This window comes from Raphanus sativus, chromosome 2 (assembly GCF_000801105.2).
Source record: "Raphanus sativus cultivar WK10039 chromosome 2, ASM80110v3, whole genome shotgun sequence".
Taxonomy (NCBI): domain Eukaryota; kingdom Viridiplantae; phylum Streptophyta; class Magnoliopsida; order Brassicales; family Brassicaceae; genus Raphanus; species Raphanus sativus.
In genome coordinates this window covers 4,730,756-4,758,002 of record NC_079512.1, presented here as the reverse complement: position 1 = coordinate 4,758,002, position 27,247 = coordinate 4,730,756, and the positions used below count along the sequence as shown (strand labels likewise).

General features: G+C 31.7%; 2 protein-coding genes, 1 long non-coding RNA gene and 1 pseudogene across 3 annotated transcripts; 3 read left to right on the top strand and 1 right to left on the bottom strand.

Annotated features, from left to right (window-relative positions):
• The first annotated feature begins 4,873 nt into the window (after positions 1-4,873).
• LOC108839658 (L-tryptophan--pyruvate aminotransferase 1) lies at positions 4,874-7,879 on the top strand. The gene is made up of 5 exons (XM_018612409.2): positions 4,874-5,032; positions 5,140-5,446; positions 6,660-6,949; positions 7,070-7,356; positions 7,460-7,879. Exons 1-5 carry the CDS (start codon positions 4,971-4,973, stop codon positions 7,657-7,659), a joined length of 1,146 nt encoding a protein of 381 aa, XP_018467911.2. The 5' UTR covers positions 4,874-4,970; the 3' UTR covers positions 7,660-7,879.
• Positions 7,880-13,804: 5,925 nt separating this feature from the next.
• Positions 13,805-17,057, top strand: LOC108843439 (uncharacterized). The gene is made up of 9 exons (XM_018616632.2): positions 13,805-14,261; positions 14,788-15,437; positions 15,504-15,587; positions 15,673-15,725; positions 15,810-15,891; positions 16,011-16,118; positions 16,241-16,364; positions 16,453-16,538; positions 16,626-17,057. The coding sequence occupies exons 1-9, from the start codon at positions 13,868-13,870 to the stop codon at positions 16,845-16,847; spliced, it is 1,803 nt and encodes a 600-aa protein (XP_018472134.2). The 5' UTR covers positions 13,805-13,867; the 3' UTR covers positions 16,848-17,057.
• Positions 17,058-19,195: 2,138 nt separating this feature from the next.
• Positions 19,196-19,927, top strand: LOC130498934 (uncharacterized). Its single transcript, XR_008937958.1, has 2 exons — positions 19,196-19,428; positions 19,515-19,927. It is a non-coding gene; the product is annotated as an uncharacterized LOC130498934 (long non-coding RNA).
• A 3,289-nt stretch (positions 19,928-23,216) lies between these two features.
• LOC108830296 (DNA damage-repair/toleration protein DRT100-like) lies at positions 23,217-24,065 on the bottom strand (annotated as a pseudogene).
• Positions 24,066-27,247: the final 3,182 nt, after the last annotated feature.

Sequence of the window (27,247 nt, the reverse complement as noted above, 5' to 3'; positions counted from 1 at the left end):
TAGATACCCACCAGAGAAATTCAGGGTTTGCAATGCAATATGCCATTAAGAAACAGTATGAAGTTAACATAACCACAAAAAATCCCATCATAAAATTGATCTTGAAAAAATAAAATAATTGATTTTTATCAAGAATTTACTAGTGAAACAATTGCTAATTTTTATGTTTTTGTTAGTATATGCATATATGTTTGTGTATGTAATATTTTATTTTTTCATATTTGCTATAATCATTTCATTTTCATTTTGAACCACTGAAAATACATAATTATATGTACATATTACATAGAGTTATTAGTCGTAATGGTCTCATGTGTTGTTTTTACTATTGATAATTAAATGTGATAGTGCTTGTAATAAAATAATTTTTCAACAACATAATTCAGATTTTTAAAACGATTAGGATATACAAATCAATCTTACATTACTATTATTATTTTTAAAATAAGGTGGTTGTATCGGAACAATCCACACTACCTTATTTATCTTTCTATTGATTTTACGAGAGAATACAATGATAACACACCATTGGAAAACTGCATAGATGAATCTCCTCAAATTCATTGAAAACATATGCCAATGCATTGTTTCAGACAATATCTTAATTATTTCTGACCAGTCTATTGTAAAAATTACCTATGTATCTCGGAATGTGAGAGAATACTTCATACACCCCATTATTCACATTAGTGCTTCGATCTCAACAGGGAGTAGTAAGAGAATACTTCTTATATTACTCAACCCATCCAAACATGTTATCCTCTTGGATGCTATACCATCTTTACCAAAACCATTAGAATCCTTCTAAGAGTCTACACTCTACATGACACCACTTGCCTATTTTTACTTCTCTCTAATACCGTTGTATTCACATCAGATGATTGACCATATGAATACTACATTCATACCACTAATTGAGCATCTTACCATATTTGGTATTTGATTTCCATGATCTTTAAGATATCTAAGGGGATTGCAATCGTTGTTAGCATTTTAATCATTTTTACTCATATATATAATATATATCCAAGAGAATTTATCCATTTTGTATTGAAAGTGGGGATAGAATAAAGAATCCACATACGAAAAAAATAATGACACATGAGCATTCAAAACATGTTGTTTATTAACTATCATTCCATTCCACAACGATGGTGTTGTATATCACAAATTTTCTTTTCCCTCAGATTTTAAATTAATGATAGACATCTCAAATTGCTTGACAAATAAATTTCTTCTGTTTTAAGGTCATTTCAATTTTCACAATGGCCGGAAATAATAGTCTTTGTAACTGAGATCCAAACCGAACCTGATCCAAACAAAATCAAATTTGATCATATGATCCAATCAACAAAATTACCCAAACGAGTATTGAGTTAGGGGACGTTGGATGTCTAAACCCAATAGGATAATACCCAATATCTGAAGTTAATTTGGATGTTTCTGATTTATATAAGTTGTTGATTTAAAATATGTTTCCGAATTTCTTAAATACTATATGTAAGTGTCTGATCATAAATTACGGCTAATTTCTGTATTGAAGTTAAGGAGAGGTTATTGGTATATGTATTTTAACAGATTTGGAAATTTAAAGTGAATAAGTGTTATTCGCTTTTTTTCAAACCATTATTTCATTCGTAAAGAAAATAACATAGTTCACTCATCCAAAGAGAGAGATGTCAACAATAAGAAAAGAGCTGCTTTCGTCAACCCATCAATTATAACATTCCTTAAACGTGGGGTAAATCAAAAGAAGTATGGTAAAAGATCAAACGCAAATGTTGTGGAAAATACCTTTGATAGAAAAAGAGAGATAAAACTTTTAGAGTCTAGATGATATACGAAGTTCTTAAAACCCGGTGAATATCTCCTGAACTGGGTGTGCTTGACATAGAGGTTCTGCGACTAATACCAAAGCTACAAGAAAGCGATTAGACATTCTCTGCTAAATACAAGTTCATGAAACTGATTGAAACAACCAACCCATGACACAAGTACTGTCACTGCATCAAAAAAACAGTGTACGAGATCCATATATTTCTTGCTAGCGCTTTTCTCAATGTTGTAGTCATCAGATTAGGACGAGCATGAAAACTTTGAGGAATCAAGGCCTCTTGCCATTCTCAATCTGACTGGATTGATTTCACCAGCACATCCGCTTCCAGAAGTCGTTAATTTAAGACATGTATTGATTCTTGCTAGTTCATATATAGAGTCCACAAGACCCACATAAATAAGGGAAGAGAAGTTATATGTTCCATGATTTTAAATCCATGTTGAAATATTGGTAATATGATTTATAAATTTATAAATTTAAATTTAAATCATATAGATTTACTAAGAACGTTATCATGGATTTCATAAAATTTAAAATATTTCTTTGTTATAAAAATACAAGTACTCAAATCAGATGGAAAACCTTCGAATTTGTAACTACTGATAACAATCAATAAACTTTAATAAGAATTATAAGTTAAATTTATTTTTATAAGTATTTTAGATTCATAAAAAACAATTTATAAGCTTTGTATTTTCCTGCACATTAATCGTGTTAGCAAACCGAGAATTTCATATCCTTGATGGTTATCAATGAGTTGATAACATGACACAAATCTAGTAATTAGGATTAATTTACTGATGATCTTGGGTAAGAAAATGAGATATATGAATCGTTTCATATTGGGATGGAAGATCATGTTCTCACCAGTTTGATTAATCATGTGTTTACTAGAGAATGAGCTAATTAAACACTCCTTTTTCTTTCGATTTTTTTTGGGTATGGAACTACAATCAGTTATGGATTTTTGTTTGGTTTGTAATCTCTGCTTTCGACGGAATTTCCTTTTCCGCTAGTTTTAACTCTGAGATTATATTTCATTAATCGAATTTGTGTTCCAAAATTATATCATTTCTTGTGTTTAATAAAAAAATCAGATGACCATAAAACTACTATTGCGTTTGTACATCCGTAAAATGCTAAATGCAATCTAATCGGTTCTTACATATTCAAATTCTAAAAATGTTTACATTTTTTTGGACGACACTACTAAAAATGTTTGCCTTTAAAAATCTTAACAAAAAGAGTTTCTTCTTTGTAAATTAACCTTCACAATTATTTTTTCAACAGACCTAATAAAATCATCCAGCACGTAGAGCCAGTTCTATCATTCCATTTATTTTGACACAAGGTATTTGATGTATATTTTGTTGTTTTCAGCAGAACTCCAATAAAATTAAACTACCATATTCTGTCAATGTTATCATATCTTCTTCACGACTGTCAATGATTTATTATTTTAAATATATTTACATTTTAATGATTTTGTGCTAGAAATTATAATAGAATAAAAATGATCAGATCAAAATTTATAAAGAGCTGTCATTTAGAAAAATCTGCAAATTTTGATGATTATTGATTTAAAGTTATAGGGGTGGTGTATTCAATTTACAATTTTAAATGATTTAATTTTAAATATTTTTAAGTAGATTAGATAAATTAATGTAATTTATTAAATATATTTAGAATCTCAAGAATAATTAGATATTTAGACTTCTAAATTTTCACCAAGAAATTTTGTTAAAACAATTTAAAATCACTATAAGTTTTACAATTTAAAATACTTTCAAATAAGAAAAAAAAATCAATTTACTTCATGATATGATAAGTTCAATAACCTGAATTTTAAATGAATTTTCAAAATTCTTGTTTATATGACAACAAATTTGTCAGATTAATGCAAATCATCTCAAATTTTCAGTTTTATGAATCATTTTAATATTCGATGAATATAAAATATACGTTTCTCAAATATTATGTTATTTTTGTAATATGATATTATGGGGAGGTTTTGTTGTTTCATAATAGAAGATTTTTGCATAAATATAAATAATTTTAGATTTATCAAAATCTGTGTAACAGTTATATTTTTATTGCATTTATTTATAATTCAATAAAGTAGTTTTAAATTATATTTTAGTGATGCATTTGATAAAAGGTATTTTTTTAATATCTGTGCATTAATGTAAAACATCAATTAATATAAACAAATGAAGTATTATATTTCTTGCTATATATTGGAGCTCCAGCCTTTTGTTTTGTCAAATTAACTAAATTGATTTTTCATAAAAGTGCCATTTATTTTAATAAAGATTTTTTTCTCATTTAAAACCAGAACACATCACCTTTTATTTTATTTTATTTTTTAAGTTAATAATAAAATAAGAAATCGCTTTCCTCCTATAAATACCTATGTTACATGGAAACGGAAGCGGATACGCGGAAGCGGAATCGTGTGGAAGCGTAGAAGCGAGAATTTAAAAAAAAATAGGAAGCGGAAACGTGTCGGAAACATATATTTATATATATATATATATATATATATATAGTTTACAAATGTAACTAACAATTATATGATTTAAATTAAAATTAAAAATGTGTTCATTTATAATAATTTTAATGATTTTATGTTAAAACCGTGAAACTATACATAAACTAAGTTTATAAGATATTATTAAACTAATTATTTTTAAATATTTCGTAAATAATTAACGTAATATATTTGAATATAGACAATATATCTCTAATAAACCCTCAATGCATAAAGACAATATAGAGTATTAGTTTTAATTCTTGTGTATATATATTCTCTATTTCACTATTATATAAAATTTTTTATATATATTTTTTATTTGTTTATGATATTGTATTTTTTTAAAACGGAAGTGTGATTCCAAATTGGAATCGTAAGCTTCCAACGTGTTTTTAAAGAGGCATTTTTGGAAACGCATTGGAAGCGAGATTCCGAAAGCTTCCACAAGCTTCTGATTCCGATTCCGATTCCGAAGCGGGAAGCGAACATCCGACAAAGCTTCCATGCAACCTAGATAAATACACTCAGCCCTGCACTATTCTCTAATCATTAACACTATTCCAAACGAAGGAGCAAACCAAGAACAAGAAGAATAAGAAGATGGTGAAAGTGGAGAACACGAAGAACATCGCCATGTCTGACTGCATCGTCAACCTTGATCAGTACGTCTTTCTTTTTTATTTCACAAATTCCTCTAACCGCATTGCAAAATCATCGGCTCCAAAACAGAAAATCAGTTCCTTATAAAATAAAATAAAAATTGTTGCAGTGGGGATCCAACGGCGTACGAAGAATATTGGAGGAAGATGGGTGACAGATGTACGGTGACGATACGTGGTTGTGATCTAATGAGCTATTTCAGCGACGTGAATAACCTCTGTTGGTTCCTTGAGCCGGAACTAGCCGAAGCAATCAAAGAGTTGCACGGTGCGGTCGGAAACGCAGCAACGGAGGATCGTTATATCGTGGTCGGGACCGGTTCGACGCAGCTTTGTCAAGCGGCCGTCCACGCACTATCTTTGCTTGCTGGTGGGATCGAACCTGTCAGTGTCGTCGCCGCTGCTCCTTATTACTCCGTAAGCCCCCACCACTAAACTAAACCTCCTCCTCGTATCTTTTTCCTTTTAAAAGATTATTTTAAATCATGCCTTTTCTCCGTTGACAAATTATTTTAAAAACTAATAAACCGATTTTTCAGCTAGACAAACCACTACTCTGAATCTTTGTGGATTATTTTTTAATTCGAGTAGGGTTTTGGATCAAGTCCAGATCTATCTTGTGCGTTTTTTTTATTAACTAAATTTATCAAGAAAATAGACATTTAGAGAAGAGTAATTTCTTAAAATTAACTAGATAAATAAACTAAATCTAACTTTCAAAAAAAAAACTAAATCTAAACATAATTAAATAAAATATTTTTTGGGCAAGAATTAAAGAAAATATATAAGGAGATTTTGACGGTTTTTTCTGGTGTTGCTTTTGGTTTATCTTTTCAAAACTGCCTAACCAAATGTAAACCGACAAAGAAGCAATTGTTTTATTTATTTTTAGTTATTTAGGATGTCATATAGTATTACTAGAAAAAACTATAGAAGCATAATAAAATAAAACTTGGAAGAAGATTCATTAGCTACGTGACTACGTCTTATTCTATGTTTTTTATTCTGATTTTAGAGCATGATTATTGCAAAGTTTCTTAGCAAAAGTCCTTAATACACATATATGTATATATATGTATATGTATATATTATATATGCGTATGTAATTGTTTGCTAAGAACTTTACAGAAACCAAAACCAAAAGTTTCTTAATTAAGGAACTTTCGGTTTCGGTTTCCGTAAAGTTCTTAGCAAACAATTACATACGCATATATAATATATACATATACATATATATACATATATCTGTATTAAGAACTTTTATTAAGAACCTTTGCAATAATCATGCTCTTATACAAAATCCTAATTCTTAACTAAAAAGCTGATTTGATGTGAAGATTTAGGGGCTCTTGTTTACAATATCAAAGATTGGAGATCTAAAAGACACAGTGACAGACATGTTTATCGAACACAACACCTCACATCCACCAGACTTTTTGATTTAACAATTTACAAAAAACATTTTTCCCTTCTTACATACTGCATGTGTTGTGAATTCATGTGCAAAGACATCAGTAACATGCTCATGTCCCCACTTTTTTTTTCGCTTTTACCAAAAACCATTCTTCTCCTCTTAAATAATTTCATTTTTTGGAATATAATAATGTATACAACTTTATTTTTTAAACAGACGTATGTGGAGGAGACAACATATGTTCGGTCGGGCATGTACAAGTGGGAAGGAGACGCGTGGGGCTTCGACAAGAAGGGTCCGTTCATCGAGCTGGTCACGTCACCCAATAACCCAGACGGCACTATCAGAGAGACTGTGGTGAACCGTCCAAACGACGACGAGGCTAAAGTGATCCATGACTTTGCTTATTACTGGCCCCACTACACTCCCATCACTCGCTGTCAAGACCATGACATCATGCTCTTCACTTTCTCCAAGATCACAGGCCACGCTGGGTCCCGCATCGGGTCAGACATTAGTTTAACTCCTTCATAACAACATGCATTAAACTAAAATGCATGTTTACTGAACTGCTTTTTAGTTTCATTAATATTAATTAATGGGTTTGGTTTGTTTGGATGGTGAAGGTGGGCATTGGTGAAGGACAAGGAGGTGGCAAAGAAGATGGTTGAGTATATCGTAGTGAACTCTATTGGTGTGTCTAAGGAGTCACAGGTACGAACTGCCAAGATTCTCAAAGTTCTCAAGGAGACTTGTCAGAGCGAAACGGAGAACTTCTTCGAGTACGGTCGTGAGATGATGAAGAACAGGTGGGAGAGGCTTCGTGAAGTGGTGAAGGAAAGTGATTTCACTCTTCCTAAGTACCCCGAAGGCTATTGCAACTTTTTTGGCAAGACACTCGAATCTTACCCTGGTAACTTATACTAGACGACACATGTTTTATGTTGTTGTAACGTTTGGATTTTTGTGAATTGATTAAGACGTAACGGTTGGTGTTTATTCACGTGGTTACATAGCGTTTGCGTGGCTGGGGACGAAGGAAGAGACGGATCTTGTTAACGATTTGAGGAGGCAGAAGGTTATGAGCAGGGCAGGAGAACGTTGTGGATCTGACAAGAAGCATGTCCGAGTCAGTATGCTGAGTCGTGAAGATGTTTTCAATGTGTTTCTCGAGAGACTCGCCAACATGAAGCTCATTAAAAGCATTGACCTTTAAAATAATAAGCGCATATAAAAGTCTGATGGTTAAAGGTTTATAAAAAGCCTTCGTAATTAAGTACTCTTTAGATGTCTAGCTTACCCTAGCCATCTACAATATGTTGAAACAATAAAAGTTCTCTCTCGGTGTCTGTTTAAATATATGTGGGCTTTTCTATATGTGAAATATATAAAACTATAACTTTATAATTTTCTAATGGATATAAGCTTTTAATTTATTTAAGTATATTTTATCTGAATATTTGACTGAAAGTTTTATAAGGTTAACAGATTTATTTATAATATGCAAAATCATTTGTCAAGACTTAAGTCTACAAGTCTCGAAATGAAAAGATTAAAAAATTCTACCAGCTCCGAAATACCTAAATTAGAAGGCAGGTAAAACTGAAGTATATATAATCTTTTTTTAACTGCACCTCTGATTTATGTAGCTCTGGCATTTTTGTATGGTTTTTTTCTCATTTTTGGCTTTTATTATCAGATTTAGGTGATCTGAAAAAAGTTAAAAGAAAGGTATTTTAGAATACCTCAAATTATAAGGCAGTAAAGACAATCGACTGATTAAATGTCTTTTATCCCCACCACCACCAAACATCTCTCCTTTTCCTCTCTCTCTTCTCTGCCTTAGATCGAACCCATGAGGTAGGGCTTAGCATAGCGCACACACCAAATGCGCTAGACGATCAGGCATTTTTTCTTTTAACTGTCTTAACATTTGTTATTTTATTGCTAAAGAAACTTTTTGGGCCCAATACGTCCGTCTTAACAAGGCTTCAAAGCATTGTTTAACACTCTGTCCACTAAATAGCAGCCCATAATTTTATTAGGTATACACCTATGGGCTATGAGGCTATAGCAAACAAATACAATTTAAGACTATAAATTTATATTGGTAACAATAAATTAATATTTTAAATTGAGCCAATAGAAAATATAACAGAAGTTGATAAACTAATAAATATTCAAATTTTGGATTTTTTAAAGATAAATATATGGTCCTATTAGAATTATAAATTCGTAATTTTCATATATGTTAATTTTATATAAGTGTATACAATTTTTTATTGTTTATTTATATTATATATGAATATCATCTCTAATTTTATTTATTATATTATCTAACTACATATAAAGTAAATTTATATTCTAATATATATAATCATCATAGATAAATTTAGGAGTATCAACATGAGTGAACCAACCCAAACCATCATAATTTATATAAATAGTAACTATTTTATATAATTATCATAAAATACATCCATAATATAATAAAAATAGTTAAAATTTATGGAATTTTAAATTGCACCAATATAAAATACAACATAATTCGATAACTTTGTTCAGAAAAAAATTTGATAACTTAATAAAATAGTAATATTTTGAAAATTCTTAGAAAATATATGGTCCTACCAAAATTATAAATTAACAATATCATATATGTTATTTTTATATAAACATACAAAAAAAATTATTGTTTATTTTTAACCATAATAAATTTCATATATAATTTTATCGAATTACATATAAAATAAATAATTTTAAGATGTATAATCATATACATAAAATACATCAATAATTTTTTAAAAATAGTTAAAATTATCTCTATAAATTTGAACTAATATATAATATTATGAATGAAATACTCTTTTTAATTTTCTGTTTTAAAAATAATTTTTGAAAACATAAATATTAAAAAAAATTAAAGCAATAAATTAATAAAATTTAAAATCTAAATATTATTAATTTATAGAGTTTTTACTTAGTAGCAGAGCTATAGTGCTTCCTAAAAGTAACTTGTATGAAAATGTCATCCAGTGTCATTGAGGCATGGAGCTCAAGGATTTCTAGTTGGGCAACAAACTTAGTAAAAGGGCCGGCTACAACTTTTTACGGGCTATATATCAAACTTTTTCATTATTAATTTTTATTTTTAAGAGTCTATAATTCTTTTATAAATACTATTTTTATAAATTATTTAACAAAAATATATTCACTGAAACATGATTCACAAACAGAAAAGAGTCATGTCGCGATACAAAATTGTCATGTAATATGTACAAACATCATACTCACTGATGCTGGATTAAACAAAACCTGAAAACAAATATCAAATCTCATTATAACCCGGTCATGCTCGCTCAATAGCAACTGAAGATGCAGATTCCTGAGATGTTCTGTATTAGTTCGTGAAGTACTACAGGAGGTATTACAAACGTGTGGCATGAAGATGAAGCTGAATGGGAGTTCGGGTTTATTGATGATCATGGGCTTCCTGAGTTAGAAAAGGAAAGATGATATGTGCTTGAAGACATATGGACGTTTTCCATAAAGCAAAAGGAGTTTGCTTGAAGGTGAAGTTTTCCAATAAAAATAATGGAAAGTTACCTTATGTGTATTGGAAAGACTTGGAGAGCAAGTGGAAGACTTGGAGATTAAGTTAAAGACGTGGAGAACAAGTTCTGGTATGCTATATAAGGAGGGACGTGCCTTATGAGAAAGTCAGACCTCACATAATAGAGAGAGGGTTTCATTGTATATTGGTGTATCTGCTTGGTGTCGAAGCAGTGTCTGTAGTAGTTATCGATGGAGTCTGATGTTGACTTAGTTTGGTGGCGTTGGTGTTGGCGCTTTGTGTGGTGGAGTTAGCCATCGTGTGTGGAGCTTGTGGGTAGCTTCGTGTGTGCTTGGGTGATCAAGCTTGGTGTCATTGGTGTGCGTTAGGTGCTGACGTACTTGGTGAAGTATTTCCGAGAAGTGGGAGATCGAAGCCTAGACTCAGGGAGAGTTTAGCAAAGGAGGTTTCATTGAAGAGGTCTGTGAAGATTGCAGCTGTAGAAGACAGTGTGCTCTGGCGTGTCCGGATGGGATCCGTTGTATTCCTAATCTTTGTAGATTGCTCCTTAGAAAAGAGTGGTAGACACTCGTGTGTGTTGTACCATATAGCAATTGTAGGTTGCTCCTTGTTCTAAGTCAATGAAATCTGGACGAGGTAATGAGGATGTAGGAAACGAACCCCGTTAACAAACTTTGTGTGCCATTTACTTTCTGCACTAGTTTTTGTCGCTCTCTCTACATTAACAAGTGGTATCAGAGCGGGACTCGATAGAGTTAACGACTTAGTTTCGAGTAGATCAAGGTGAGGACATAAACTTGTTCAGAAAGTAGAACAAAGTTTGATTGGAGATCGCTGAAGATGGCGTGATGGGATTTCTTCATAGATTTGGAAGGTGTTGATCTTCGAATTGGTTTTTGACCATGATGTGACTCATAGGGGGAGATTGAAGATGCAGATTCCTGAGATGTTTTGTATTAGTTCGTGAAGTACTACAGGAGGTACTACAAGCGTGTGGCATGAAGATGGAGCTGAATGGGAGTTCGGGTTTATTGATGATCGTGGGCTTCCTGAGTTAGAAAAGGAAAGATGATATGTGCTTGAAGACATATGGACGTTTTCCATAAAGCAAAAGGAGTTTGCTTGAAGGTGAAGTTTTCCAATAAAAATAATGGAAAGTTACCTTATGTGTATTGGAAAAACTTGGAGAGCAAATGGAAGACTTGGAGATTAAGTTAAAGACGTGGAGAACAAGTTCTGGTATGCTATATAAGGAGGGACGTGCCTTATGAGAAAGTCAGACCTCACATAATAGAGAGAGGGGTTTCATTGTATATTGGTGTATCTGCTTGGTGTCGAAGCAGTGTCTGTAGTAGTTGTCGATGGAGTCTGATGTTGACTTAGTTTGGTGGCGTTGGTGTTGGCGCTTTGTATGGTGGAGTTAGCCATCGTGTGTGGAGCTCGTGGGTAGCTTCGTGTGTGCTTGGGTGATCAAGCTTGGTGTCATTGGTGTGCGTTAGGTGCTGACGTACTTGGTGAAGTACTTCCGAGAAGTGGAAGATCGAAGCCTAGACTCAGGGGGAGTTTAGCAAAGGAGGTTTCATTGAAGAGGTCTGTGAAGATTGCAGCTGTAGAAGACAGTGTGCTCTAGCGTGTCCGGATGGGATCCGTTGTATTCCTAATCTTTGTAGATTGCTCCTTAGAAAAAAGTGGTAGACACTCGTGTGTGTTGTACCATATAGCAATTGTAGGTTGCTCCTTATTCTAAGTCAATGAAATCTGGACGAGGTCCCGGGAATGTAGGAAATGAATCCCGTTAACAAACTTTGTGTGCCATTTACTTTCTGCACTAGTTTTTGTCGCTCTCTCTACATTAACAGCAACCGTCATATCTTCTCACATTGATCGATGAGAGTCATCATGAAAACAAGAATCTCTCGACTAGTTTACCAAAAAAAAAAAAGAATCTCTCGATTAAAAATGAAACGAAACAAAAGAAAATGGAAAGAACCTTGTTTGGCATAAGGATCAAGGAATCAGCTTCATGAATGCTGCCAGATTCTACTTCACCCACAATAAAAGTTCTCATGTCTTTGAACTTACCAATAATTAGGCATCCAACAATTCATAAAATTATGTCGGGTTAATGCAGTCTACAAACACTTAACACATAGATAAGTATATTTTTTTTTTTTTGACAAAGATAGATAAGTATATTCCAATAGTTTTTTTTTAGTTTTCGTCTTTTATAACATTGTTTTACGTAGTTGGTTTGTATACGGACGTAGTAATTTACATTATTGGGTATACGATTACTAGTAACAACTAAGCAGGATAAAAACATATGACAAACTTAGAGAAGTTTCCTGTGATGCAGAAAACAATATTATAAAAGATGTTATTGTTAAGGCGCCAGATTAAGAAAAAGGCTCTTTTCAAAAAAAAAAAAAGATGTTATTGTTAAATGTTTCTGCAGTGTGGAAGTCCCCTTGGTCCAGTGGTTTGACTAAGAGTTCATTAATGTTTCTACATCAGGAGGTCTGGGTTTCGAGTCCCAGTAAAGACGAAATTATGCGAATTAAGCGAGAGAAGACTTACAAGAGGTTCTGCAGCATGGCGCAAGGAGTACCGTCAGGCATGGATACGATAGGGTGGTTCAGGTGAGGTGATGCAGTCAGTGACGGATAGAATTGTCGGCCGTAAAATCGTCTGTAACGTTCTCATAGTTTATAATAACATAATTATCTAGAGTTAAAAAAAATGCTTCTGCAGATTCTTAACCAAAAGGGCTCGGGTACGAAGACGTATCTTTTTCCATATACATAGTAACATGTCGATTAAGGGTGAGCATAAAATAATATCCAAAATCTGATTCAATCCAAATTTTTTGATTTTTTACTCGATATACACTGTAAAAATATCTTAATAAATTTTGTAGAATGATATGAATATATCTAAGTTTAAAGTGTCATCAACTTAATTTGATTGAAGACATAAAAAAATTTAAAAATCCAAATAACCCATTTTTTCTTAAAAGATAATTGTAAAAATTGAATTATCAACCGAAATAAATATGAAAACCCTGAATAAATATTTCTAATACTAAATTATAAGTTTATTTATATGATATATAGTGAATCTGAACCAAAATTAAATGAATCTGAATTGACTTTGGATCCAAAATAAGTCTTAAACAGAGTTATAAACTATAATCGAATCTAATTCAAAATTCTGAAACATACAAAATCCGAATCAGACTAAATGCTAAATCCAAAAATCTGAATAACCCGAACCGAACACCCATCCTTAGATAACAAATCGGAGATAGTTTACAAAAAAGAATGTTATTGTCCTCACAAAACTATGAAATACACATGTATAAACTAGGAATGAGACATTCTCTGTATAATCGCACCTGAACTTGAATGTGACTGATCATGCCTTCGTAGAGACAAATGTGGCTGGCTAATCTCAGCGCCAGTGGCCTGATAAAATATATTATCTTATTGTTACCAACTTTTGGTCTGATTAAAAGTTACTCCCTCTGTTTTTTAAAGATAGATGTTTTAAAAAAATAAATTGTTTCACAAAGATGTATTTTTTATGTTTCCTATACAAAAATTGCAAATTTCAATAAAACTGATTGAATTTATTGAAAGACTATTGGTTAAAATGTATTGGAATTTGATAATTTCTAAAAATGATGTATAGTTAATGTGTTTTCTTAATATGTGTGAAAACACCAAAACATACATCTTAGAAAAAACAGAGGAGTATGTAATAAAAAGAAACAAAGTACTTTAAACGGTTTGGTTCATACCGTACCGTCATCTTCATCTGAGAACGAGACAATCCAATCCAATCCAATCCGATGAAAGCTCTCCTCAACCCCGAATCTTCCTTCTCCCTCTCTTCGTTCCAAACCAAGAGGCCTACCTACTCCGACCACCCACCACCGCCTTCCTCATGCCTCCGGTTCCCTCTAACCGGTCTCAACGGCCGTCCTTGGCGGCGGAAGCTCCTCCTTCCTCACGGTGGTTTGAAGATAAAAGCAGTGCTGGACTCTGCAATGATGGAACAGTTCGGTCTCAAGGACTCTGATATCAAGAATCCAGCTCTCTCTTCCACTTACCGTAGATCGGAGATTCCAAAAGCAAACCCTACCGTTCTTGATGCCCAAGCTAGGGTTTGCACCGGACCCACCCAGACAAGACCCCTTACTGAAGAACAGGCTTTCAAGGTCTTTGATACTATACTTAGATCAGGTAAAGCATCAGTTAACTCATGTAAAAGCTTAAGCCTTTATATATAAAGTTTCAAACTTTATATCTTCAGAGCTTGTTTGGTTTCATCTTCTTATGATTTAGAATTTGATGAAAGACATTAGGCTCTTTCTGTTAGGCTTCTTGGTTTTGTTGTTTATGAACAAACTCTAATTAATTTAGAAGAAAGCAAAAAAGAAAAAAAAACTTAAAAAGAGTTTGTATAATGATTATGTGAATGAATAATTTTTTCTTGTAACACGAATAATTTCTAATCTAATTTCTATGTTATGCGGGTTGTTTTTACTGGTGCACGGAGATTTAAGTCACTTTCGAGAATAAACAATATGTTTAGTGATTGGCTCTATATATAGTTTTTGAACGTGTTGATTAGTCTTTACTAGTTCTCACTATGATGCATGTTTATACTGGTGTTTAAGAATAAAGAATATGTTTAGTGATTAGTGATTGGCTCTATATATAGTTTTTTGAACGTGTTGATTAGACACTCTTTACTATGATGATGTAGCTAGAGGGGAACTAAAAGGGGAAGAACCAGTGTCAAAGGCACAGCTTGGTGCATTCTTTGCTGGGATGACAATCCGAGCAAACGCGTTTCCCGAGGAAACACAATGGAGCGAAGGCGAAAAGCGGGCGATGGATGTGTTCTGGCCGCTTCTTGTTCGGGCATTACCTCCTGATGTGCTCTTCATTGCTGATCCCGAGGGCTCTCTTTTGGGAACTGGCAGTAGCTCCGTTGGACCGAGTTTCGTCGGGAACGAAGCTAAGGAGATGAGGCTGGTTGGTGCGTTGAGAGAGGTTTTGGCTGGAGGTCATCTCGGGTACGAGGAGGTTAAAGGTGTTTTGAGAGACGTTCTGCCGCTTGGAGAGGGAGATGGGTTAGGTGGTTATTGTGGAGTGAGTGAGTCGTTGCTTTCGGCGTTTTTGATTGGTCAGAGGATGAATAGAGAGACGGATAGGGAGCTTAAAGCTTACTGCCTCGCGTTTGATGATGAACTCGGTGGTGCTCCTGTTGCTGATGTCAAGTCGTTGACTCATTATGGAGAGCCTTATGATGGGAACACTCGGTTCTTTCGAAGCACGCTGTTTGTGGCTACGGTTAGAGCTTGCTATGGTGAATCATCACTCCTCCATGGCGTTGAATGGATGCCTCCAAAGGTATTGATATAACAAAAAATGATTATTTATTTTCGTTTTTAACTTTTTAGTTATTTTTGGGTCTAGGGAGGTGTGACTGAGGAGCAGATGTTGAAGTTTATGGGAGCGAATACAAGGTTGTCTGTTCACCAAGCAAAAGAACTCATCGAGGTGCCTACAATAGTTTAAACTAATGGTCTCTCTCTCTCTATGGTTAACTTGGTATGTATAACCCTGTTTGTGGGTCTTTTTGCAGGATGAGAAGGCTGGATTTGCATATCTTAGTCTACGGGAAGCTCGGCCGTCTTTGTATGATATATATTTGTTTTGAGCCATTCCTTTGTTTAGCTTTAGATATGGGGGCTATGCTAATTTGTACTACATTTTTCTTAGATATTCAGTAGTGGGAATGAGGGAGCATATAAAGAAGCGTCCTCCTCTGGCAACAACGGAGAAAGTTCAGCAGTTTGTGAGGGTAAGATAAGTGATTGAGATGTTAATAATAGCTTCACTAGTAGTCATGATGACTAAGACAAAAAAATTTAAGGAAAACATAATACAGACATTTTTCATGGAATGTTCTTTTCAATGCAGGCGACAGGGAAAGAATCAATAGTGGCGGGGTTTTACCACGAAGGGTACGAAGAGCCTCTCTTAATGCTTATGAGAAGAAGAGGTGTCCATTCTGGTTTGGTGGTTAAGGTCTATTCTCTTTCTTTTTTTACTTGTCATCAAACATCTGTTACTAGTTTCCATTTGAAAAGTTTTGAACCTTTTCACAGTGTAAAAGTTTTCTTTGGTAATATATATATATATATATGCAGGGAGAAGAAGGGGCACTCTCAATGACAACAAGGGTGCGAGCAGCAACTGCATCGAAAGGGTTTCCAGTTAACTACTGTTCTGGTTTCCGTTCTTCCAGTTCAGACACTGCTCTTGAAGCTGACGGTAAGAACTGCTAAAAAACAACGTTCCATAGTCTCATTGCTTGATTATTTTATATGCTTATGACTTGAGTAACTTACTGTAATTGTAGGGGTGTCACGTCAGAGTTTCAACCTTGAGGTGGATGCAAGAAACTATGGGTTTGAGCCAACAGAGACTCCAAGAACTGATCGTTCCGTAAGATCTCTCACAAAATATATTTGTTTTTCACACTTAGTTGGGGACAATGGTTTCACTCAAAGCAAGCAAATAAAATTTTGATAGGTGTCCAAGAACATAGAGCTTGGTTTGGCAGCGCTGCGTGGTGAGAAAGGCGCTGCTTATGATAGAATCGTCCTAAATGCTGGGATTGTGGATCATTTATTGGGATCCGAAGGTGCAGAGGATGTGGCTGTGGCTATGGAGAGAGCAAAGGAGGCTATTGACAGTGGGAAGGCTCTAAAGAAGCTTTTGAATTACATTGAGATCTCACGCAAGATGAAATAGTTCATCCAAAACAGTCTGGAGTCTTTGACAAACCATCCATACCATCATACACGGAATAGAGAAATGCATACATCTTTCCTTTAATCTTCTCTTTTTTTTTTGTGGACAAAACTCTATTGTTGTTGTTGTTGTTGATGTTGCAAAACTAAGTGTTGTTTTTTACAGAGTGGATGCTATGTACAGAATCTGGAGAGAAATGTTTATTTCTGATGTGTGTGTGCATATGAGCCATATTGATTGGTTCTATCATGAGGAGTGTTAAATATTTTGCTTTTCACTTCTCTTAGGAGTTAGCTTTCACTTAAATTCGGAGTTAGTGGCCATTGGTATGGGGATAAGACCGGGTTTATAAGTTTTCTTGGCTGGGAGATTCTGGTTCCAATCCCACAGTATCCACTCTACTCAGCTATGTTAGGTAGATATTGCTGTTCTCTTGTGATGAGAGATTTGTTCTTCTTGAAGACAGAGGTGTACCAGCAGAACATATACCAAGACGAGCGACCCTGTATCAGTCCCAAGGTTCAATGATGACTTCACGTCTGAGTACGGTGACAGATTTGGTTACTCGAGAGTCAAGAATGTGAAAAAAAGGACTCAGAGAACATTATTATTGTCTATTTTACTCTGTAAATGCTATAACTACTGGTCCTGCTTTGTAGAAGCTCTTCTCATGCTCTTTAAAATACTTTTATATTTATTTGATAACACGCACAAAATAATCGGGAAAATCGCATAAAAAACCTTCAAAGTGTCACTTACTAGCACTTTAAACCCTGAAGTTTTTTCACTAACACTTTTAACCTTCAAAGTGACATTTGTATCATAAAAAACCTCCAAATCAAAAAATTGACCGGTTCAGCAGGTAATTTTTCAAAAATAATTATTTAATTAATAAAATAAACAAAATAAATAAATAAAAAATCCAAAAAATAAATAAAAATCGAAACTTTTAATAAAATTTACAAAAATGAAAAAATTAAAAAAATTAAAATTTTAGAAAATTGGATAAATATTTTTAAAATTATTTTCTAAAGTATTAATAAAATAAAATAACTAAAAATTAATAATAAATAAAATTAAATTTTAAATAGAGAAAAACTAAATAAAAAGTTCACAATTTTTTTAAAAAAAGGAAAATAGAAAATTCAAAATTCAAAATTCACTAGTGACGATGATGGTTTCTCACATAACCATTAACAATGGCGATAATTGTCATATCTCCAATGATAGTTTCCAACATCATCGTTAAAAATGACAAAAAATCTTTTTCAAAACTTTTGAATTTTCATTTTTTTTTTGAAATATATGAATTTTTTATTTTTATGTTTTTAGTTTTATCTCATTTATTTTTGAACTTTAATTTTCTAAATATTAATTAATTTTCTGATTTTTCTAATTTTTTCTAATTTTACTTAATTTATGAGTTTTATTAAATTTTACGATTTTTGTTTAATTTTCTGGTTTTTTATTTTTTTGTTTATTTTACTTATTAAATAATATTATTTAAAATATTAATCAAAAAATTAAACAAAAATCATAAAATTTAATAAAAACTCATAATTAAATAAAAGTCAGAAACCATCATTGTCATTATTGATATATTTGAAATTGTTGTTGTCCACGATGATATGATATATTTTTTGAAAAAATATTATAATTAAAAAAATCAATTTTGAATTTTCTATTTTTTTAAAAAAATTGAACTTTTTATTTAGTTCTTCTCTATTTAAATTTAATCTTATTTATTATTACAATTTTAGTTATTTTTATTTTGTTAAAATTTTATAAAATTATTTAATTTTAAAAATATTTATTCAATTTTTTATTATATTTTCATTTTTGTGAATTTTATTAAGGTTTCGATTTTTATTTATTATTTGGATTTATTTATTTATTTATTTTTTTTATTTTATTAATTAAATAATTATTTTTGAAAAATTACCTGCTGAATATGTCAACTTTTTGATTTGGAGGTTTTTTATGATACAAAAGTCACTTTGAAGGTTAAAAGTGTTAGTGAAAAAACTTCAAGGTTTAAAGTGCTAGTAAGTGACATTTTGAGAGTCTTTTATGCGATTTTCCCCAAAATAATCTCAAGTTTATATACACTTTTCATCGAATCCATAAAATGACATTAATTTAAATAAAAAGCTTAGCCGAAAGTATATATTTGATATATACGGAAGAAGTATATTCTTCTTTTTGGTGAAACTAGAAATTGAGTAATTACCAAGATATTAACTGGAGAAGCTTCTAAATATTTTATCTTATTTTTTCATATTAGAAATGTAAAGAACCTGGACGTGATAGTGATCCATGCTTATTTTCATTAACATTATAAAGAAAATTAACAAAGAGTTATCCAATCGTTGATGAAATAAAGTTTCTAGATGGAAAATATTCCACCGTTATAAATTAAATTAAAAAATGATATCAGATTCTCCACAACTCTTTGCCTCTTTTTTGTTGTTATTTTCTCTTCAAAGCTTCTTCTATCAGATACAGTTTAAAAAGCTCTAAAACCTAATCCTATTGTTCCTCCTTTTGCTTAGAAAACTCAAGAAAATCAGTTCTCATTTTAGTAATTACGAAGTTACTTTTTTGTATAAAGTAGTTAACAGACCAGTTTAGGTCAAAGGTTTTATTTTCCTTGTTGTTTTGTTTCAGTTTTCTTCGCCATGGATTCTCCTGGAAAGTCACTTAAAGTGAAGACTCCGGTGCAAGCTCCGATCAATAAGAAGCTAGAGAAAGAAGAAGAAAAGGATGGATTCACCACTCCAAAGGGGGGAAATTTTAAAATTCCACCGCTTACTAAGTGTCCTCCGGCTCCTGTGCGCGGCGGAATCCAACAAGAGACCATTGAAAAACGTCTGGGAAAATCCACACCACGGAGGCTTACCGCCGTCGACGTTCAAGATTTGAACACTTTCTTCTCAAGAACACATACATAAGTCGCATAATACGTTTCTTAATGCCTTGCATGGAATTTGTCTAACTTTTTTAGTTATGATTTTATCTTTATTTTTTAAAATATATTTTAAGTAGAATAAATGAATGATGAAGCAACTGAAATTCATACACTTTCTGTAAACTCCTTCTACGTTATTGGTTTTGAGATCCATAATCTTATAGGTGCCTGGACACGATAAAACTATTCAGTCTGCCACATTCTTCAACTTTGGATTTACATCCAAAATCAATAATTATTTGGTCAAATAGATTTTTTTATTAAAATAACATCGATTCAACTTTTCTTTAAACCTTTAATGTTCTGAGTAAAAGTATTCAAACTAAGAAAATTGACCCACACGGCCACATAACAACAACTACTTGATGTCTAAATAGAAGTGTACATCATGTTTGGTAATGGCCAAGTAAATTGAATAGTCGGTTTCGAGCTGAGTAGAATCCTATGCATTACAGTCATATTACAGTCATCAACAATTTCATGCTAACTCTGATTGTTTTTTCTCTCTCGTGAAGATTCGCAAATTGAATAGTAGTTAATTTTTTTTTGCATAGGGCCCCAAGTTTTCAGACCCTTCTATGCTCCATTGAGATTCATCCGGAAAAATGCATTTGCACGGATTGCCTAAAACTTGACACTATTACTTGCACGGTACTACGATTACACAATATATACTCAATGGAGCATAGAAGGGTCTGAAAACTTGGGGCCCTATGCAAAAAAAAAAATTAACTACTCAAAACTTTCAAACAGAAAGTAGTGAAATTGTGGAGACTCAAATGAAAAATTAGTGGAACAACGAAAAAATTGCTATTTTGACTTTTATATGAGATTCAAAAAACTTTTATATGAAACTAATCTGCTTTATGTGTCAAACATTGTTGGTCAGTGTAACTTATGACTTGAGTAACTTCTGTAATTGTAGGGATGCCACGTCAAAGTTTCAGCCTTTAGGTGGATGCAAGAAACTATGGGTTTAAGCCAACAGAAACTCCACGGACTGATCGTTCAGTAAAACCTCTTAAAACATATTTGTTTCACACTGTTGGGACAATGGTTACCCACAAAAGAGAAAGAACTTGATATACTTTTGTTGAATGGATAGGACCAAGAACATCCAGCTGGGTATGGCAGCATTTCGTGGTGAGAAAGGCGCAGCTTATGATAGAATCATCCTAATGCTGGGACTGTAGATAATTTATTGGGATGTGGCGGGTGCAGAGGATGTGGATGTGGCTATGGAGAGAGCAAAGCGAGCTATTTATAGTGAGGCTCTAAAGAAACTTTTGAATTACATTGAGATCTCACGCAAGATAAAATAGTTCCTCCAACAATCTGGAGTTCTGACATACCATCATACACGGAATAGAGAAATGCTGATGTAGATAAATATTTGGAATATTTTCAAATATATTATTATTTATTTAATTAAGGTTTTTGATAATTATCTTAATATTTTAAGGTTTTATGGTTTTTTTATATATAGTCTTTTAGACTCATGGTTGTATTCAGTTTATGATGATTTGATTAATAAAGAAGTTTTCCAGAAGAGGTTTTGATAAACCACTGAGAAGAGTATTCTCAAACCCTAAAGAGGTTTTGATAAACCATTGTGAAGAGTATTCACAACTCCTAAGAGCTTTTAATTAAGCACTGTGAAGAGTATTCACAAACCCTAGATTCGTGTATTCTTGGAATAAACGGATCTAATTTTATCCCCAGAAGCCAAACGGTTCTATTATCTTGATTGCAGATGTATCTACAACAACAACCACTAGCTGAGATCTTGGAAAAGCTTAAACAAGATCATATCTTGAAAAAGCTTAAACAAGATCTCAACAAGATTTATAAGAAGTTAGAACAAGATTTCTGCACGGCATTAAATAAGTTCGATGAGGCATTAAAGAAAAGAGAAGCAGCACGAGCTCAAGATGTGCAGTTTGATGATGATGATGACGAGGAGAGATTTATCGAAGAAGATATTTGTGTTGTCGACTCTGTCAATAAAGATGAAGTTTGTGCAAAATTCGGACGGGATGAGATCTGTGTAAAGTCTGTGCAGAACGATTTTCGTGCAAAAATAGGGCGAAGTTATATTGATGAAGATTTTGGGCAGAATCTTAATTATCTGCTTTATGCAAAATTTGTGCAAAAACGGATTTATGAAGATTCAAGTTACAAACAGATCCGTGCAAAACTCGTGCAAAACATGATATTGAAGGTTCGAGGAAGAGTTTTTATTGGAAAACGTTTTGGATTCGAAGACTACGATCAAGATTCGAAGACGAATCTTCTCCAACCCGGAGGGAATGATGTAGATAAATATTTGGAATATTTCCAAATATATTATTATTTATTTAATTAAGGTTTTTGATAATTATCTTAATATTTTAGGGTTTTATGGCTTTCTTATATATAGTCTTTTAGACTCATGGTTGTATTCATTTTATGATGATTTGATTAATAAAAGAGTTTTCCAGAAGAGGTTTTGATAAACCACTGAGAAGAGTATTCTCAAACCCTAAAGAGGTTTTGATAAACCACTGTGAAGAGTATTCACAACCCCTAAGAGCTTTTAATTAAGCACTGTGAAGAGTATTCACAAACCCTAAATTCGTGTATTCTTGGAATAAATGGATCTAGTTCTATCCCTAGAAGCTTCCGCTACATCAAATGCATACACTTTTCCTTGAATCTTTTTTTTTGTTTTGGTTTCTGAACAAGCTCTCTAGCCTATATTGTTGTTGTAGCAAACTGGGTGTTGTTTTTACAGAGTGGACACATAAGATAAATGCTTGTAGGTCTTTCTGTGGATAGATGGTGAATACTATGTACATAATGTCAGAGAGAAGAGATGGTTACTTATTTCTGATGTGGGTGTGTTTTTGAGTGATTCACTATTCATCTTAGTGGATTTTTTTTTCATATAATTCCTATTCATGTCGATGATTAGTAACCTCTTTGAGCTCGATTTAGAGTGATTCACTATTCAAGTCGATGACTAGTAACATGTTCTTGCAACTTCTTTTGAGCTTATTTGGTATTACTTCATGTTTTAGTAACACGGTGATAACTTTATATTTGCTCAAGCTACAAAACAAAAACAGTTACCTTTGCAACTGTGATCAACTATTTGTGACGATTTTGCTACTAAATTCATTAGTGTCTATTGCAACTAATATCAACTATTTTGAGACGCTTTTTCCCTCTTATATTTCACGTGTGACAATTTTGTCTCAGCTAGTAAAATAGATACTCAATTCATTTTCATCTCACGTAACCCAATTATTAGTTGGAGTCGAACAATTAATCAACAATTGGAGGGTACATAACATAGATTAATAACTTAAATTCACTCATCGGCCGCACAAAAACTTTGGACTTTGTTTAATTTGATGCTGTCAAGCCTTGCATGGAGGAAGCGGAAAGCCACAGAGACAGTCGTTGTCTTCGAAATCACTGGTGTAGAACCTCCCTGGTGGAAGTTTTGGAAGTTCTCCGCAGAGATGGTTGTGTCTCACGTTTAATTCTGAGAGGGTGGCCACCGACGGGGGTACTCTCCCATATATTAAGTTTGTTGATAGATTAAGCTTCCTAACCCCCCTGGGATTTTAACCTTTCCAAAATCAAACCGGAGTTTATTCCCCTTTGCAATGAACTCCCGAAGATTCTTAGCCTGATTCAGAAACCTTGTTGGACTCCCTGATATCTCGTTCCACGAAATATCCACATCCCGTAAGCGAGTCAATTCGGATATTGAACTAGGGAACGGTCCCGTAAACCGGTTTCTTGGAATACGAAGCCCTTCCCGCTTTCTTAGGCTACCGATTTTAACCGGAAGTGGACCGGAGAGACCGGTGTTATCGAGAAGAACGTTGTTTAGGTTTGGTAACTGGAAAAGGAACTGTGGAAACGATCATGTGATGTTTAAGAGATTACTTAACGCAAAGTCGGTGAGGTGTTGGAGTTTGGCTAGAGAGGGCGAGATTGTGCCGGAGAGGAAGTTTCCACCAGTCTCTGGAATGTCGATAGAGATTGTGGTGACCCTATTGTCGAGGTTACAAAAGATTGAGTTCCATGCGCAGCAATCAGTTCCTTTCTTCCATGTACTGAGAATACCCGAAGGATCCTCGGCTATACCAGACTTGAAAGCTAGAAGACCGACCTCGTCATCAGGGTGACACGTGGCAGCTCTGGTAGGGTTTGAGAAACAAAGAAAGAAGGGCGGCAAAGAGGAAGAGGGGGTTCATGATTGTAATTGTTGTGGTTTGGTTTTGGTGGGAGTGAGAGAATCAATTTCCTTCAAAGTAAGGAAAGTGGACCCACACCGCCACACAAAAACAAGTCAACAACTATACTTGAAGTCTAAACAGAAGTCTACATCACGTTTGGTAATAGCGCGTAAATTGAATCGTCGGTTTCGAGCCGAATAGAATCATGTGCTTACAATCATCAATATTAATCTCATAGTGTAGTGTTGTTTATCTTGGTGTAACTAAGTGGGTAGGCGACAAAAAACTAAACTTTTAAGGTGAAATCGTTTAGAAGTATCATGCAAGTAATAGTGTCAACTTTTAGTATAAAAAGTAATAGTATCAACTTTTAGGTAATAGGAAACTTGTAGACAATCACATCTTGTAATTCTTTTCTCGTGATTAAATTCTTTTATCCACATTAATTAATCAACAGTTTGTTATTTAATAAAATATAATGTAAATAAAAAATACGATTCTTTTAAAAATATATATATTTCTATAAAAAAATATTTGTTTACCTATAACTATAAAATTCACTAGATATAAGCCCGTTGCGTTGCAATGAGATTTTTGATGTTTTAATTTAATAAAGAACATAAAAAATAATAATTTTATGATTGATTTGCATATGTTGCGTGGAATTTATTTTATAATTAAAATTTTTACATAAGTTCTAAAATTTTATTTTATAATCATGATACATAGATGAATTTTATTTATTTATTTAATAGATAGTTTTTATTCATGATTTTTATTAAATAATTTATTATATTGTTGAATTTTATAATTTAATTTTATTAACAATTTTTAAGTTGCTTGGTTCTTCAAAGTTGATAATTAATATGATGGCAATTATATATTTAAAATGTGACTTGTTCTAATATATATCATAATTAAAAGAATATATACTAAGATAATAACCAAAACTAAATTTTTAGAAAGTAATTATTAATATTATTTAATAGTAATTTTCCATTTTTGAAACCCTAACCAAAATATAATTGCAAAAGATTATTTGATAACAATTTGTTTTCTAATATTGTGACATGTGTTTTAAATATGTAATGATTAAAAATATATGAACCATGAAAATAAAATAAACGAAGTTTGAAACAACTAATTTTAAAAATTATTAGAAATTTTTTTTTAAAATTATTTAATAGTAACTTGAAGAAACTTTCCTTTTTCAATTAACAGAAAACAACAGATTTGAAAAATAATTTATTTAATACTAATTTTCTTTTTCTAAAATTATAATGAAATTTTATCATAAAATACTATATTGAACCTAGTTTTTCAAAATTAATGGGTAACATGGTTGTGACACATGACAATTATATATTTAAAAATGTGATATGAGTTAAACTATCTCCTAAATAAATAAATATATACTAAGATAACAAAAATGATTTCTGTTAATGTTTTATCATAAATATTATTTAATAGTAATTTCTATTTTTAAAATTTTTAAAAATATATAATTGCAAAATAATATTTGATGATATTTTTTATTTTAAATATTGTGAAATTGTTAGAATATTTTATGATTAAAAATATATATACTATGAAACTATAAAATTAATTTCTAAAAAATATTTCAAAATTATTAAATATTATATTTAAATTTTTAATATTTAGTAGTAATTTTAAGATAAATTATATTTTAAAAATACTTTAGAAAAATATTTGTAAATAGTTTATTTAATAATAAATTAAATTTTTAATTAAAATTTATTTTTCTATTTACTCTAGTTTTTAATGCACATTTTAATCCTAAATTTTGTTAAAGAAATATCATTTACTAAATTATTTTTTCTCTATCTTTTTTATTTCGTAATTTTCATCTCTTTTGAACATGTTTTTTCTAATTCATGATATTAACATAAAACTAAAAAAATATCAAATATTCATGTTGTTGATATAAGATATTTTATGGAGCAGTGAATACATCATAATGTAAGGTTTCAAGTTTATAAAGTAAATAAAACAATTGTCAAAAATACTACATTCATATTATTACTTTTCATGTTTATACTAACCACTATTATATTTTCACTTTTAAAAAGGAAAAAAATTTCTAATTCTAGAATTAACGTCGACCAAAAAAAAAACTAAGTAACTAATTTAAACTTAGAATTTAGAGTTGAGAGATAGGATAATGTTAAGGGTTTAGGTTTAATATTTTTACATATATAAAATTATATATGAAATCTTTAAGATAATAGTAATTATCTTAAGAAACAACATTTACATTAATAAATAAATATTTTTATAGAGTGATAATTATTACTGTACAAAGGCCTAATCATTAATGTGGCAATAATTTACGTAGGCAGCATAACAATAATGACAAAAGAAATCAACATGAGTTTGTAAGAAGAAAAGAATATGCGAAGATAAGGATACAGAACTGTACCTTGTATTTTTCATGAATCAATAATTATACTTGGTGATCAAATATGAGGGAGTTTAGTTCTATATATATAGATGTGAATAATTGTAATTATTTTTAGTTTATGATGTTTTTAATTATAATTTGAATAAAAGAAAATTAACATTATATAGTTTTACGTTTTTTGGTCTAAGATTTTTTAAAAATGATAACTACTATCAAATATTTCTTGACAGTTTTTTATTTCTTTAAAGTTATCTTTTCTTTATGATTTGAATAAAGGAAATTTAACATTAAGAAATTTTTTGGTTTAACATTTTTAAAAAGGATAACTACAATTAAATATTTTTTACATTTTTTACGACTTTAGAAAAGGAAAATTAGTGTTAAATATTTTACAAACTGGTTTTTTTTGTTTAAAACACATGTCACAATCTTAAACTTTTAATTATCATGTGTTGCTATCATGTTAATTAGTAACTTTGAAAAACAAAGTTTCATAGGTCTTAGATTTTTCCAAAAAATATAATTACTATCAAATACTTCTTGACAGTTTTTTTTTATTTTTTTACAGTTATCTTTTCTTCGTGATTTCTATGAAGGAAATTAACATTAATCAATATTTTTTACAATTTTTTAGTTTAAGCTTTTTAAAAAGGATAATTATGATTAAATATTATATACATTTATTTTTCTTTATGATTTTAGAAAAGTAAAATCAGTGTTAAATATTTTACAAATTGATTTTAGTTTTAAACACTTGTCACAATCTTTAAGTTTTAAT